The sequence below is a fragment of the Crotalus tigris genome, unplaced genomic scaffold (assembly GCF_016545835.1).
Source record: "Crotalus tigris isolate CLP2741 ecotype Arizona unplaced genomic scaffold, ASM1654583v1 scf7180000018916.1150873, whole genome shotgun sequence".
In the NCBI taxonomy this organism is placed as follows: domain Eukaryota; kingdom Metazoa; phylum Chordata; class Lepidosauria; order Squamata; family Viperidae; genus Crotalus; species Crotalus tigris.
In genome coordinates this window covers 554,973-571,143 of record NW_024097271.1, presented here as the reverse complement: position 1 = coordinate 571,143, position 16,171 = coordinate 554,973, and the positions used below count along the sequence as shown (strand labels likewise).

Sequence of the window (16,171 nt, the reverse complement as noted above, 5' to 3'; positions counted from 1 at the left end):
GCAGCGTGGTGGCAGCCGTTTTTTGTGCCCTGTAGCATGGCAGCGTCCCATTTCCACACCCCAAGGCACGGTGTCCTGTTTTCACGCCCCGCTGCCACGGCACTAGCACAAATGAGGGACTGCATGCGCACATGCACATGCTCTGGCCAGCCTGTCCTGTGGCTTAGTGGCCAGGACCCCTGCTTTAGGGGGCTGCAATCCAGGTAACCAATATCATGTTATGCATGTATTATGGGGGGGAGGGCAAAGGGGTGAACGTGATTCACCTTTGACTATAAAAATTGCTGTAAAACTGTAATCAAGGCCTTGGCAGCTTTCAAAACCAGGGCCCTTATATGGTACCAAAATAAAAATATTTTTGTTTCACACCTTGTGTTTGGTGGTCAATTGGCTTCAACATCAAGCTAAGGCCCAGTTTTGGGGACAACACATCTAGATCAGCAGTGTCCAATCTTGGCAACTTTAAGACTTTGGATTTCATCTTTCAGAATTCCCCAGCCAGGTTTGCATAAACTAAGCCAACAAATCAGAATAACTTCATACATGGTAAACCATAGAAAGGCTAATCACACTTTAGTTTAATGAACTGTATTAACCAGTCTAATATCATTCACTTTAGTTTTATGTAAGGTATGCAGAGTTCATAAACTATGGTTAGAAAACATGGTTTAGTGTGATGTATAAACTAGGCCACCATGTTTCTGCCTCTGTAGGTTGACCCTTGGCATTAAGGTTTTTTTTTTTCAATTTTCTCTTCAAAAACGTCTGGGAGGATGCTGTTGCTCAAAACACAAAGGAGATCATGTGACATCTGATTTACCCATTAAATCCTGTGGAATAGGCAGGGTGCTCAAAAATGTGCAGCATTGCCTGGCAAAGTTCTGCTGAAGGACCAGCAGGAAAGCTGGCTTTCTGTCCACCAGCCCTTCCAAAAAGCGCTGAATAATTCCAACAGAATAATTCCAATTCTTATAGATCTGATTGTCTACCTTATACTTTTGAATTAGCTGTATAGTCTGTAAAAAATTTGCTTATTTATGTTTATTTTGTTTATAACCACTTCACACAAAAAAATTCTGACTGTGAATAACACGTGGCAAATTACTCTTCGTAGACCCCCAAACACTGCAGAAAAAAACAAAAAACAAAACCCTTTTCAAGCCACGCTGGCGACCGCGAAGCAAACCACTTTTGCTTCTTGACTCGCGGTATAAAGCGCGAACGAGTGGGAAAGTATTCCTTAGATCCCGTAATTACGAACTTGAAATCGCCGTATCATTTTCTCAAGAGAGCCTTTCCCGTCCTCAAAGGGCTTCGGGAATTGTAGTCCTAGAGAAAAGTAGATGCAGCAGGTTAATTTTTAAAAAGCCTTAGTGCGCTTGCGCGAACGAACTGGGCTTTGGTGGCGGTTACCAGTGCGTGGCAGGAACCGGAAGGAAGCCGGAGGGTGGGGCTTCCATTCAACTGACGTGTCTTTCTGAGGGGAGAATTGGAGTTTCTGCTGCCGCTTGGCCCTTCCTTTTCCGCGTTGAGGGCGCCGAGATGGGGAGTGAGTATCGCTGGACGGCGATGTAGACGCTTGCGAGAGCCGATTGTGGCGCGGAGTAGCGGGCGAGGGAGGGAAGGAGCCGGCAGTTCGTCGAGATAGCCTCGAGGAGGAACGGAGAAGCTGCTAGGGGGGAACGACCAGTTATGGGGTGGGGAAGTTGAGAGTGAAAGACGCGAAATGGCGGCTTGGAGGTGACGGGTGTCCTGCCTGAAGATGCGGGAAGACAGTGGTCGGGGGATAGACTGTGGGGCTGCAGGATCACCACTCTGAATGGTGGTCGACATGTTGCGCCCGCCAGACTATCGGACTTATGGAGGGGGTTTGTCAGCAGAGCAGGGGGGGGGGCTTTTGGCGAGACAGATGGTGTCGGGGGCATTTCTTGATGAAATCTGAATATCCCGATACAGCGCTAACGGCCAGTGTTCAAAAATAGTTCAGGTGAGCTCTTAGTGGTCCGTCCATCAATAGGTCAAACAGTTGCAGAGACTAGTTTCTTTATTTTGCAAAATGGGAAATATTTGTCGGAAAAATGCACTAGGTTCGGATTTTAATCGGAGCCTATACGTGAGATTTTTGTAGGTCAAATATTTCGTGTAATCACAAATAAAATACGCTGCTTTGTCGGGGGATGCTTTCACAACATAGAGACACGGGGTTACTCTTGTGTCTGGACCTGGTTGTAGTAGCAAACCGAACAACTTTTCTTCTGCATCTGATTGTAACTTTTTGCACATGTTGAAACTTAAAAAGCAATTATCCACAGAACATGACACAATGACCATCCCGATTGGCCATCTACTACTCATGTCAGTCTTGTGCTTGTTTCAAAAAACCTAAATCCCAGACAAAATGTGCTTCTTGAGTTCCCTCTGACAATGTTTTGAGACAAGCTAGAGTTCACCTCCCCAGTGGGTTGTATTTGAGCAGGCTTAAGTTGACTTGAATTATTAACTTCTTGGCCCATCCTTCTCATAACAGACATCTAAATGTATTAGACCACAGCTAGTATTAAAGATGTTGATTGGTCCTCAATATTATCTATGCGTTCTTTCTTACAATTTAAATTTGTTTAATCTGCATTTGTTGATTTTTTTTACCTTACTGACTTCCTTTAAGTTATTTAGAACCAGACCTCAAAAAAACTTTAATAGCTTGCCTCATATAGATTCATATTACCAGCAGTGCATTTGTAATTGCTTGAACGATAAGCACAAAGTGACTTGAAGGAAGTCCTGTAGTTTTAATATTTGTGGAACATCACAGATAATGCTGAAATCAACAACAGTCACATGCTCTTACAAATTGTTCTTGTTGGGAAATTAAAGAGAATACAAATTAGGTATGCCATTGTTATTACAGACTCCTTGTTTTGATTGTCTTTGACTTCAGAACACAGATATAGCAGAGGTAGCTACTTAATTTGTATATGATGTCATGACCTTCCATTTATGTTTCTTCAAAATAACATTTGTATGTTTGATTTATTCAAGATCATAGAATTAGAGGGAAGAGGCATTGGAGGTCTTCTAGTCCAATAAATAATTGCATAGATGACTGTATAGATTAGCAATTAGTAAATTTTGAAGAAGCTGAGATTTTCCTTTTTGAAGAATCTTATCTTTGTTAATTGATGAATGTCTGCTTAATTTCTCAATTTTCTTCACAGTTAAATTTCTTGAAGTAATCAAGCCCTTCTGCGTTATCTTGCCAGAAATTCAAAAACCAGAAAGGAAGGTAATGTATGCATGATGGAATTGTAGTTTTACCAAAATATTTATAAAAGATTAATAGGAAAGAAACATTTGTCCTTTTTCCTGTTTTTTCAAAGTTATTCAGTTAAACCCCTAGGCCTTTTATCACCTTTTTTTTTTAAAGGAACACAATGGGGTTTGAATGGAAAGGCAGAAAAGAGTATCTGGCAAATGCTAGTAGTGTGATTAACTGAAATACAACATGTTTATTTTTTAGCTTGAATAAAATGATGCATTATTTGCTTGGTGGCAGAATTCAAGATACACTTTTCTCATTTCCACAGTCCAGGCTGCCAGTCCAACTGGCAGAATTAAATGTTGCTTTTGAAAGAGCAGAGGGACAGCAAGCTGTTTGTAAATGTTTCTTTTTTTCCCCAATGAATGGGGCTGGTTGGTTTTCATTTTGCCATAATATCCTGTCTGAAAGGCACCAGAGAACTGTTCTTATAGTGGTCCTTGCTTAGTAGTATAGGTGGAAAATATGCTGGTTATCACTTTTGATAACATTTACTACAGTATATAGCATTTTGCTTATAGATATTAGCATTACTATGCCTCTACTTGTGATTTCTAACTGGCCAAATATAGGAAGTTCTCTGGGGTCAATTAAAGGATCATTTTAATTGGAAAGCTTTGTTTTTACTGAAGTCCTGCTCGTGTTATTTTCTTGTGTGTGTGGGTGTGGGTGTGTTTAGTAAAAGCAGCATGGAAATGTTGGAAATTTAAATATATTAAACATATTCCATTTATAGTCCCCGAATTATGATAACAGATATAACCCTATATCACAGCAATTTTCATGCAGGGGGAGGTCCCTCAGCCTTTTATTTAGCATTTTTGGAAAGTTTTCATTGAAAAGAGAGACGAATCAAGCTTCTTAAAAGTCGTGTACAATATTAGCTGTATTTCTCATGGAAATTTCATGCTTTGTTCTAGCCAAATGTTGGCAATGACAATTATTTTCACAATTTCATCTCTTATTATAGATCCAGTTTAAAGAAAAGGTGCTATGGACAGCTATCACTCTCTTCATCTTTTTGGTTTGCTGCCAGGTATTTTCTTTTTATTACTTCAAGCCTTTCTTTAAAACAAAAGCTAGAGAGCCAAGCCTATGATAATTTTGCTTGCTTTTTTTTTAAACCCAGATTCCTCTTTTTGGTATTATGTCATCGGATTCAGCTGATCCCTTTTATTGGATAAGAGTAATTCTGGCTTCCAACAGAGGTATTGAAATTCACTTTAACAATTGATTTGTTGCTAAATTTCATTTCTGTCTATCGTATACCAAACTGGGTTTCTCCTTTAAATAAGTTAAGCACTTTGCATTCCCACTGACTTCGGTAATCATCAATATCCCATTTAATCATAGTACTATGCATTATTTTTAGTTTGGATATTGTGATTGTAAAATGGAGTTTTGTAGATTGGCCATAATGATGCTGTCATTACAAATATAAAAGATAGTATATTTTGGGTCATTTTAAAGCGGTTCGCATATATTATTTCACTAATTTTACCATTGGGACCGGGGCTGAGAAATTTATTAACTTAAGTATAAAAAAGGATTGGAGATTTCCATTACTTTGTGTCAGCTGAATGTTATTATTAGAGCCAGTTTTGTATAATAGCTAAGTGCCAGGACAGAAACCATAAGATTATGAATTCTAGTTCTGTCTTAGGCAAAAAGCCAGCTGGGTTGACATTGGGCCAGTCATTCTTGCCCAATGCTGACTTGAAGGCATGTGTGTACATGCGCACACAGAGTGCTATATATTAATAGCTAAGTGGACTGCCTGGAATTGAAGGACAGAATGAATCAGAAGCTACTGGTGTCTTAGCAGAGTTAAAAGAGCTATGGTTTCCTTTTTCCCCCCTGCCCTTAACTTGATGAACTACTGAAAATCAGTATCTTTTAGCTCACATAATCTGGTAAACTCTTTTCTCTGCAGGGCAATATGCTTGAAACATGCATAGAGGGACAGTTGGTAAGGCTAGTATAATACTGGTTCATCATATATTTTAACTGGGTTCTATAGGTCACTTAAAGCAAATTTCTTTTTGGGTAATATATCATCTTAAACATTTTATTTATTCTTTAAATTTGCTCCCACTTTTTATTTGTTATTAGTTGACAATGCGAATTTCTACACGGGAACATATCAAAATTCAAATTTCAAAAATGTTCAAAATTCTTTTGATTATTCTTACAAATTTTGATTTGCCTGGAAATATTAGCATATTTGCAGAATCTTTACAACCAGCATTTTCTGTATGTTTAAAAAGCTGTATCAAATTATTATGCTTCAATAGGTTGGGAAATGTGTTTCTAAAGGATGAGGCTGACTCATTCTTGAAAATGAACTGTAGTTTCAGCTTGCCTTGCTAAAGCAGCTTCTCCTAATTTGATAATATAACAGAATGATTGTGTTTGTTTTGTTTTGTTTTTTTTTTGCAAAATGGAGAAGAATGAAGTTCCATTGAAAATTTAAATGGTTTCCCCATCTTTATAATGTCTCAAGATGGCCAGTTATCTGTGTAGGTCTGAGCAGAAAAGGATGGTAGATCCTATCTTTCACTCTGTTTTTGATTTCCAACAGGTACACTGATGGAGCTAGGCATTTCTCCCATTGTCACATCTGGTCTCATCATGCAGTTACTGGCTGGTGCCAAAATAATTGAAGTTGGGGATACACCAAAAGACAGAGCTCTCTTCAATGGCGCACAGAAATGTAAGGAACAGGAAATTTAAAACAATTTTTATTCTAGTTCATGCAGATACAGACAATGGACAATATAAATTGACCTCTCAGAAAATTTGGAATGTTAAATTGCATTCACTTTTTTGTCTTGTAATTCTTTTCCAGTATTTGGCATGATTATTACTATTGGACAATCTATTGTTTATGTAATGACTGGGATGTATGGAGACCCATCAGAGATGGGAGCAGGAATCTGTCTCCTTATCACCATTCAGGTAACTTTTAAGTTATTAAAACTCTTCTGGATGTAGACCTAGGATCTGTAGTTATTTAAATTTTAAAAGATTGAAATCAGGCCCTTTTGCAAACTTGCTTAACCCAGCCCTTTCTCTGCAAGAATGTTAAATGTTCTTGACAGTCACCTGGAGGCTTCCTTCTTAGGCAGGACATTTACTGTGGAAAGTTCTCACTTCTGGGTATATTAATCTCACAACCAAAGAGCTGAGATTTACACATTTCACAACTGTATGCTTACCCTTTCAGTAACAACTATTGAAAAGGTAAGAGAATTAATCAACTTGGTTGAGGAACATATTTGGCACAGAAACAAAGTACCCAAAAGGGCTACCCTCATATGAATTACTAAGCGATCTCCACAGACAAGTATTTATAGAAATTGCTGTCCCTGTTTAACCGTTTCTGAACTGTTTTTAATTAGTAATTTTTAATTTAAGTGATTTATATACTATACATTTTTCCTTGTAGCTTTTTGTTGCTGGTTTGATAGTTCTTCTGTTGGATGAACTTCTGCAGAAAGGCTATGGTCTTGGCTCTGGCATTTCTCTCTTCATTGCTACTAATATCTGTGAGACTATTGTATGGAAAGCGTTCAGCCCAACTACAGTGAACACTGGCCGAGGTAATCATTCTTTGATGAGACATGTATCAATCCCTTGGAAGGAAACAGGAAAAAAAAAATCTAAGCTCTTCCTATTTGTCCAGCGGCATAGTATGTTGAGTATCATCTGAAAAAGAAAAATTGCAAGTTAGTAAGTACCGTATATGCCGCCGTATTAGGCGACCCGGCGTATAAGACGACCCCCGTCTTTATAGCCGGGCTGCATTCCTAGAACGTCGTCTTATACGCCGGAAACTACCAGTATTTCCGGCGTATAAGACGACTCGGCGTATAAGACGACCCCCGTCTTTGGCGCCGATTTCAGCGCTCGCGGAAGTCGTCTTATACGCCGGCATTTACGGTAGTGTACTGATTTGCTTGACTGTTACAGTATTTTTAAGGAAGCATGGCTGCCTGAAACCCTGAATACCTCTGTGAAAATGTGTGTATTGCAAGTAGATTTCACTTGTTTGGCATTTCATGCAAGAATTGACTGACTGGGAAAGCTCATTTGGAGGTTTATTAGCAGTACTAATAGTTATAGGAAACCCAGGGAGTTTCAAGTGAGTGCTTGCTTTTATATGGAAAACCAAGCAGCAAAGCATTTTTTTTTCTGTAATTTAAATTCAAGTTTTAGAATGGCTACTTCTATGGCGGTCCTGAACAATTCATCTTATGATTTGCACTGATGATGTTTAAAGGTGCTTATGGAAAGATAAGAAAAAATATAGCCCAGAAAGAAGAAATACATTATAATGCACTTTTAGGTGTTATACTTATATTTGCATGTAAGGAAAGTCCATTCTGTTGAGTAAATATGGCACAGTGCTAATCATGTTGACTCCTTACTGACTACTCTGTATGTTACACTTTAGCATTAGTGGCTTTTTTCAAAGGTATTTTCCCAGAACTTGTGCAGATGAGACTCTTTGGCAATGCATATATTGCAGACTTAAAATATCAGATTAAACTGTAGTGTGTTTTAATAGTAGTTTATTGAAAAGGTAAATGTGGCCTAGTTCACATAGAATCCTCAAACCACACTGGCTAGTTTCAGACATGGTAGTAAACCAAAATATGCACAGTATGTTATTGCATGTTTTAATTTAAAAAAACAGGGTTTTTTCAGAAAAATAGTTATCGCTGTATGCAGCAGACCCATTTTGTGTGGATCAGGAATGCTGAAAAAACACCTTCAATCAGTGAATTTATCTCCAAATAGGCTTATAGGTCTTTTTTAGTCCTTTATAGAGGGTCCCTTTATTTCTGTCTGATTGATGCGCTACCTCAGAAGATGATGGGAGGGGGAGAGTTTTTACAATAACTTTTATTAAGAACATTTTTAGATATGCCCAGATAAATAAATAAAAACAGACATGTTCTGAGCTGCCCCTTGTATCATATCTAGCAGCTAGTAATGATTTCCTCAATAATTATATGTTCAGCATAACATTCCAGTAAGAATGTGCTTTTCCTACTAAGAGACTAGTTTAGAGAAATTTCTATCAGTGTTGCAGAATTATGTATGATTAGTTTAATGAAGAGAAGGACTAGGGGTGACATAATAGCAGTGTTGCAATATATCAGGGATTGCCACAAAGAAGAGGGAGTCAAGCTATTCTCCAAAGCACCTGAAGGCAGGACAAGAAGCAAAGGATGGAAACTAACCAAGGAGAGAAGCAACCTAGAACTAAGGAGAAACTTCCTGACAGTTAGAACAATTAACTAGTGGAACAACCTGCCTCCAGAAGTGGTGAATGCTCCAACACTGGAAGTTTTTAAGAAGAGACTGGACAGCCATTTGTCTGAAATGGTATAGGGTTTTCTGCCTGAGTAGGGGGTTGGATTAGAATACCTCTAAGATCTCTTCCAACTCGTTGTTATTACTACTTCTACTATTACTATTTCTGCACAATAACAGTAACAATTAGAAGACAATGATTCATGTAGTTTACAAACTTTTGTTGCTTTTTATTAAAACTGTTGCCATTTTACTTACTTTTTCTTTGTTTCTTAACTTATTTCTGTCTGTTTTCTCAGTTTTAGCTAATTTCTTATTGTCCTTTTAATCTGACATAAAATAAATAAAATAAATTGTAGTTGTTGCTAGCTTTACAATGTGTTTACATTAATACCGATAGTCACGTGTCTAAGAAGGAAATGCTGGCTGTTAATCTTTTATTTTTAGAGAATAAATCAATAATCGTAGGAGTAATTGGAGTATACGGGATATTGTAAACTGCCAGCTTTCAGAGGCAAGGACTGTAAAGCATAAACAGCTTTTCATGCAGTAGTTAATAATTTCTTCACCTGTTTGTTAAAGGCATGGAGTTTGAAGGTGCCATCATCGCCCTGTTCCATCTGCTGGCTACGCGCACAGACAAAGTTAGAGCTCTCCGGGAAGCCTTCTATCGGCAGAATCTCCCCAACCTTATGAACTTGATTTCCACCATATTTGTCTTTGCCGTTGTCATTTACTTCCAGGTGTGTAGAAGTATAGACTGATGATTTACAGTTTAACATGTTTTTATATTCTGTTCAGGCCTGGGGAGGTGTTTGTTTATTAAGGCCATATAAGTTCTGATGAAATGCTTATTAATACATCACCAAAATATGAAGTATGAATATTTCCATAAGGTTTATTGGAGAAATGTAAAATGTATTGTAGATTAAAAGTGCTACTGTGTTAATTTGAGTTGATACCAGTGATTCAGAATCTAATGCATTGTTCAGTTTATCAGTACTGTTAAACTTCGTTAATTTCATTGTTTAAAAAATCATAAATTTGAAAGGTGCAAAATTTATCTTTTTAATCTTGGTGTAAAGCTAATTTGAAAGTCTGGATATTTTTTGCCAGCTGAAGTAAGATCATTATCACAGTTCTGGTTTCACTTGGTGACCACTTCACTTAATCAAATTGCTGGTTCCAATTGTGGTTGCTAAAGAGGGATTCCCTGTATAAGCTAATAAAGAGAAACATTACATTTTGTTGTTTGAGATTGCTTGTTAAAAAATTACCTTGATTTGATTGATGCTTGGGGCAAGTGCTTCTGTGAATTACATTTAATTCTTTGGATTTACATTTTAATTTCTTTCCTTTTACAATCCACAGGGATTTAGAGTGGACCTCCCTATAAAATCTGCCCGCTACCGTGGCCAGTACAATACCTATCCAATCAAGTTATTCTATACCTCCAATATTCCCATTATCCTTCAGTCTGCATTGGTTTCTAACTTGTACGTAATTTCTCAGATGCTCTCTGCTCGTTTTAGTGGCAACATATTGGTTAGCCTTCTGGGTACTTGGTCTGTAAGTATCTTGTAAGTTCTTCTCCATAACTCTGAACTTAAAAGTGCTTCTAGCAAAGGTGCCCTAGAGAAATGTTTCATAGTGCCAGGTTTTAAAATCTTGATAAACTCTCTAGTCCTTCCTTCCAAGTAGACACATACAGAATTATACTGTATCTGATTTTTATTTACCATTTGTCTTACAAATGAGATGGCCTTTCATACTGAACCTTACTTAATATGTTGTCTTATTACCAGTTCTTTTGTATTGTCTTCTGGTATTAGCTTTAGTATATTTTATTATATTATGCTAACAATGCATGCCGACATCTTTGCAATGCAACGAAAGACTCATGACTATTATACATAAATATTGCTAACATGACTAGATTGTGTGCTACCTATTGACTTGCTAGCAATTGTGTGTTACGTATTGACTCAATAAAGCAATTTTGTTGAAAGCAATCTATTTTCACTGCAGGATACATCAACTGGAGGTCCTGCCCGTTCATATCCTGTTGGTGGCCTGTGTTATTACTTGTCGCCTCCTGAGTCTTTTACATCAGTTTTGGATGATCCTGTTCATGCAGTTGTTTATATTGTGTTTATGTTGGGTTCCTGTGCTTTCTTCTCCAAAACCTGGATTGAAGTGTCCGGCTCGTCTGCAAAAGATGTAAGTAAATAGCATAAATCCCACATCTTTAGATGTATCATTCCTCTCTAACAAACATTTCTCCAGCCATGTTACTTGACAGACAGTGCTGCTGTAAGAGCTTGAAGGAAGAATTAATGGAAAGGTCAAATTCAGTCAGAACTATAGGGTACTCCTCATAGCAAATCATACTGTTGTTCTGTTAAATTTGGTATTGTTTAGTGATACTGTGGCACTCCAAACACTTTCCCCTGTTCATCTGCAGATGCCGTGGATTTAATCTGGGTCTGTTGCTTGTGCCGATTCAAGCAAACCATGACTAACTTAAACATTTACTTTATGATAATCCCGCCCCCCTTTAATCCTGTGGTCTAAAAATTATGACTATCAGGCTTAACTTAAAGAGATCAGAGAGTCATGAAGTAGCATAGACAAAAGAAATTGTAATTGCGATGAGAAATTTGAAGGCCCAGATCCCCTGAAACTACAGAGGCTACTAGTTGCAGTTGCTGAAGATTTGATATGGAGGGAAGCGGGTAAAAACTAAATGTATGCTAGAAAATAGGCTTAATCTTAGTTACTCAACATCCAAATTCTACCACTACACACACACACACACACACACACAAAATCTTGGCTGAAATAAATTCCTGGCTATGCTCATTCTATAGCCATTTATTCTGTTCAGGACACCAGAGTCTCTTTCATGTATGAGTTTATAAATGTTTATAACTCCTTTATTTCTAGAAATTATTCTCTGGGGTTACTTGAGAATATGGCATTATGCCTTAGTAAGTTAAAAAAAAAAAATTCTGCTCAGTTGCTCTATCCCTTATAGTATTTCTGATTTTAAGGACTATTAAGATTCTTACATTTTTATAGCAACCGAGCATAATGGTTTCACAATGTTAAAAAAAAAAAAACTTATTTTGGAATACAGGTTGCTAAACAACTGAAAGAGCAACAGATGGTTATGAGGGGTCACAGGGAAACCTCCATGGTTCATGAACTCAACAGGTGAGCTATAAATCTAGCGTTTTTGTAATCTGTATTGCTATTTAAGCTTTCATTTGCTTCAGAGAAGCAGAACTGGAAATAAATTACGTTGGAAGATTTAATGCCCTTGTGCTCTTTCCTTGTTACTGAAATTCTAGCCTTCAAAAATATTCCCTGTAATATTCCTGAGAATGCTTGCTTTATATTTGGGAAGGCAAAGGAAATAACCCTCATCATTTGCTTATTTGAAAAGGGCATTTTTTTTTCACTACTGATTCTTGCTTCTTAAAAGAAGCAAATAATTTCCTTCATGTATGTGACAAGAGAAATAAAACGTACATGCAGCCTGGATTGTATTTTAATTGAATACAAGAACACATATTCTGTGTGCCAGTAAGGCAGAGCAGTATAGCTATGCAGTTTGTGGGTTCTTCAGATAAGGGTGTCCCTATGCACCAGAATACATGCATGCAGTCCTCAAAATTACATTAAGTGGGACGAAGTAGGTGGATTTCTTTGAATTGCAAATATAAAATACATAGAAAGAGAGAAACTGGGAAGGTCTGACCTTATAGAAACTGACTAGGCTCTATAGGTGATCCTTGACTTACAACCATTCATTCAGTGATCATTTGAAATTACTATGTCGCTGAACGAAGGGATCTACGACCTGTGCTCAAAGTTATGACTGTAATGATTGCAGTTTGGACTCTTTTCACACTTACAACAGGTTGTCGAGCCTTCTACAATCACATGATCACCATTTGCCATCTTCCTTGCAGCCTTTCTCAGAAAGTCAACAGGTTAGCTAGCAGGAAAGGTCACAAGCCACTTCCTTTCTCCAGCACATCAGGCAGTTGCCCTCTCTGGCGTGAACTAGAAAGTCTTAACTTTCTAGCAAGGAGGGGCAGCACACTGGGCTGGAGGAAGGAAACTTGGATCATTGCAATCTGAGCTTCCTTTCTCCGACTTAGCGCACAGGTTCCCTCTCACAAACGGGAGGGGAAGGTCTGCCCAGGAATTCCCTTCTGCACATGGAGGAGAGCTGCCTGCTCTCTTGGCAAGCAGCTCTTTCGCTTTATTCATTTAACAATTTACATCCCCAACCCACCGGTCAGAGAAAGAGTGGGTGAGCGCACAAAGTGTGAAATTAGGTTGCATATGTGAAATTATCCCCTGCCGCAGCCCCCGCTCTACAGAGCCAAAAAAGTTGGGGACCGCTAACCTACACAGTGTCAAGAATAAAACTCTTAGCAACTCCACCTGAGAGGACTGAGCAGTTATTGAGCAAGGCAGTCACAAGGGCACCGTGCATAATGACTGCAGTGACGTAAGAGTGTAAAGGGCAGACTCAAATACTTGAGGACTAGTTTGTCTTAAGTATTTTCCGCAGTAGCTAGGCCAGGAGACAATTTCCCTTAAATCTTTTGGCTTAACTTGTATCTTGTCGTTCCTCCTTTTTCAGATACATTCCAACAGCTGCCGCTTTTGGTGGCCTCTGCATTGGTGCCCTCTCTGTGCTGGCAGACTTCCTTGGAGCAATAGGATCGGGAACAGGAATCTTGTTGGCTGTCACCATCATTTACCAATACTTTGAAATCTTTGTAAAAGAGCAGAGTGAAGTTGGCAGCATGGGAGCACTTCTCTTCTAAATGCAATACTGAGTCATGGACCTAGGGACTGGCGAAGAGTGTTTTTAAGTTTTTAAAAATCAGGTGAAAGAGATTAACAATTACACAAAAACACATGGGCGTACGGTATTAATAGAAACACTTCTTTTAAATGTGTGAATTTTTTTTTTCTGAAGCACATTCCTTCGGTTCAGACTTTATTGGTATTTAGTTGCTGTTTTATAAATAGCTGGAAAATGTGTAAAAAAACATTTTTAGAAAAAAAAGATCTTCTGTTCTTTGTTATTGTTTGAGGCAATTCTCTAAATCGGCTTAATCTGAGAGCCTTTTCTCCCTATTTCAAACTGCACAATCTTGTCCCTAAGTTCCTTGAAGATTTTTCGGGTTCATTATTTAAATGAAGAGTGGACAGTTATTTGTTGCAGTGTGATACTTGTCTCTTTCCCTGGACCTGTGGGAGGGAATTCCCTCCTCAAAAATCATCTCCCAAATTATCCATTCTTTCGCGTGGGGGGGTGTTCTTTTGATAAGCACATACATGACTTCTACTCCTAGGATACCACACTTAGAGCACCCAGATGTCTAGTCAAGAACAGTCTGTGTTTTCAGGGCTGCCTTTTGACTGTTTCTTTACTTCTGCCTGGGATGATAATAGCCTGTGGGTAGAAATCTCAGGTCATGTTGCTCTACAAGAAGAATTAAGGTCACGTCTTGCAATGTTTGCTGAACAGAGGCAGTCAACAGTGCCACAGAAGAAACCTGCTTATAGTTTGTCTTGTATTATTTTTATCTCTTGACAAGTGTTGAATGCAGTATTTCTCTTGGAAGTTACTGTACTCCTAACAAGTTTTATTTGCCATGAGATCAAAATAAATTCTAAGCTAGGAGGTATGATGTTAACTGTTAATCTCCTGCTTGATGAGTATATTGAAGCCAGGTACAGTAGGACCTGCATATTGTTCCAAATGCTTATTGTCTGGAATAGTGACTACCAAGCCATGCAAATTCTTGTCCACCTAAGGGATTCCCTTTATCTCCAGATAGTTTCATGTGTTCTTCTAAGCTGGAATGATGGTGCTTCTTTAGAGACCAGATAGCCATTGCTTGCTTTCAGGGTATCACCTACTAAATAGGACTAGTAGCCATAAAAATTTTAAGGGTTATCAACTCCTTGTAAAATTCCTTGAAGGCTTGACATCTGTTGGAATATATCAGTGGTTGTAAGGTGATTTGTGTATTGTATAGACCGAATTAAAATGCCTGGTATAATGAGAAGCATGCGGATAGAATTGCTGGTCATGTTGGCCCTTGAAAAAAGAGCCAGATTAGGGACCGGATTAGTGTCCAGTTTTCTTTCTTGGTAAATGTAGAAATTTATGCCTTGCCAAAAACACCACGTTATATTGAAATCGGGTCAGAAACTAGTATTGAAATTGTCAAACCTCTGGCAGTTCTGTCATTTTACCCAGCAATTTGTGCAACAGAAAATCCCAGTACCAAGAAATTGCGAACACGAATGGCATGGAAGAAGCTGAGTGTAATGCAGTAAAACTGGGAAAAAGCATAGGACCTCCTCAAGAGCAGATACAGATGGGAATTAATAGTACTGAAGAAATCTAACTGATATGGTCTCCCAAGCCAGCTTTGCTGGAATGGCTTCTTCAGTTAATAGGCTGCTATAACGTGGATATATTTTGGGCTGTTTTTATTCCAAAACAAGTGAAAAACATACGGTGCCTTACGGTGCTGTAGTGTGATTCATTTATGTGGCAAAGCTCAAGGAAAAAGTTGTGTTCTGGATCAATTGCAAATCTGACTTTGTAAGACTTTCTTTTTTAGTACTTCTTTTCAAATACTTATAAATCAATCTTTAACTTCATGAAATATAGGTCTTTTTAAATGTAACTCAGAAGTAAATATTAAATTTTTATTGCATTTTTATCCATCCCTTCCTATCCGTTTTATCCCATGTACTAAAGGGATAAAGGTCTCATTCAGTTTCAGAACTGGAGCAGCAAAGCATCAAATTGAAGTGATTAGAAATGTCAGATCAGAACCTTTGGATAGATGGTGTGCATTACTGAAATTATCCCATCCCCACCCATTTGAAATTTACAAATTGTGGACCACTTTTTCAAATCCAATTGCTTTGATCCAAGTCAATGACTTGATCTCCATAGCCATATTAGAGAGGTTGAATTTATTTTTTGTGGTTGAAACAAAATTATCTGTACTGTGCATAAAGCATTCTTCAAGGATTGCATAAAATATTGTAGTTTTTGCCTCACTTTTAAAAGATGAGTGCCAAACCAGTATTTGAATTGATGGTATTAACATACCATTAATGTTCTGCACTATACACAAATCCTGGTATTTTTATTTGCCCAGCAATAAAAAATTGACATATCCATCACTGACCTGCTTCTATTTCAATTGAATAACATTTTAACTTCAGAATAAAATTGTTTCCTTTTGCTACTTCTTGATTCAATTGTTTTTAATAGAGATAAGCTAAGATGATCTGAAATGAATCCTTTTGTAATCTAGCTTGGCTTTTTTTTTTTTTTTTTTTTGAATGGCAAGGCTCTGATATAAGGGGGATAATCAAGGTTTTCCTTTAATTGAATGATTGATTAATCAAATATATACGATTGCCCATCTCATGAAAAGTGATACTGGGTGGCTTATAACATAAAAAATAATGCAT

The 16,171-nt window shown here is 37.9% G+C and overlaps 1 protein-coding gene across 1 annotated transcript; it reads left to right on the top strand.

Moving 5' to 3' along the window:
• The first annotated feature begins 1,429 nt into the window (after positions 1-1,429).
• SEC61A1 (SEC61 translocon subunit alpha 1) lies at positions 1,430-15,942 on the top strand. The gene is made up of 12 exons (XM_039357373.1): positions 1,430-1,549; positions 3,216-3,283; positions 4,287-4,352; positions 4,446-4,524; positions 5,898-6,029; positions 6,165-6,274; positions 6,765-6,918; positions 9,221-9,381; positions 10,010-10,207; positions 10,667-10,858; positions 11,778-11,854; positions 13,299-15,942. The coding sequence occupies exons 1-12, from the start codon at positions 1,543-1,545 to the stop codon at positions 13,483-13,485; spliced, it is 1,431 nt and encodes a 476-aa protein (XP_039213307.1). The 5' UTR covers positions 1,430-1,542; the 3' UTR covers positions 13,486-15,942.
• The last annotated feature ends 229 nt before the right edge of the window (positions 15,943-16,171 follow it).

What these genes read in the sequence shown, in the direction of transcription:
- SEC61A1 (XM_039357373.1), top strand. An exon ending in GTCTCCTTATCACCATTCAG is followed by an intron (nt 6,275 to 6,764) that starts GTAACTTTTAAG and finishes TTTTCCTTGTAG; the next exon opens with CTTTTTGTTGCTGGTTTGAT. An exon ending in TACAGTGAACACTGGCCGAG is followed by an intron (nt 6,919 to 9,220) that starts GTAATCATTCTT and finishes TGTTTGTTAAAG; the next exon opens with GCATGGAGTTTGAAGGTGCC.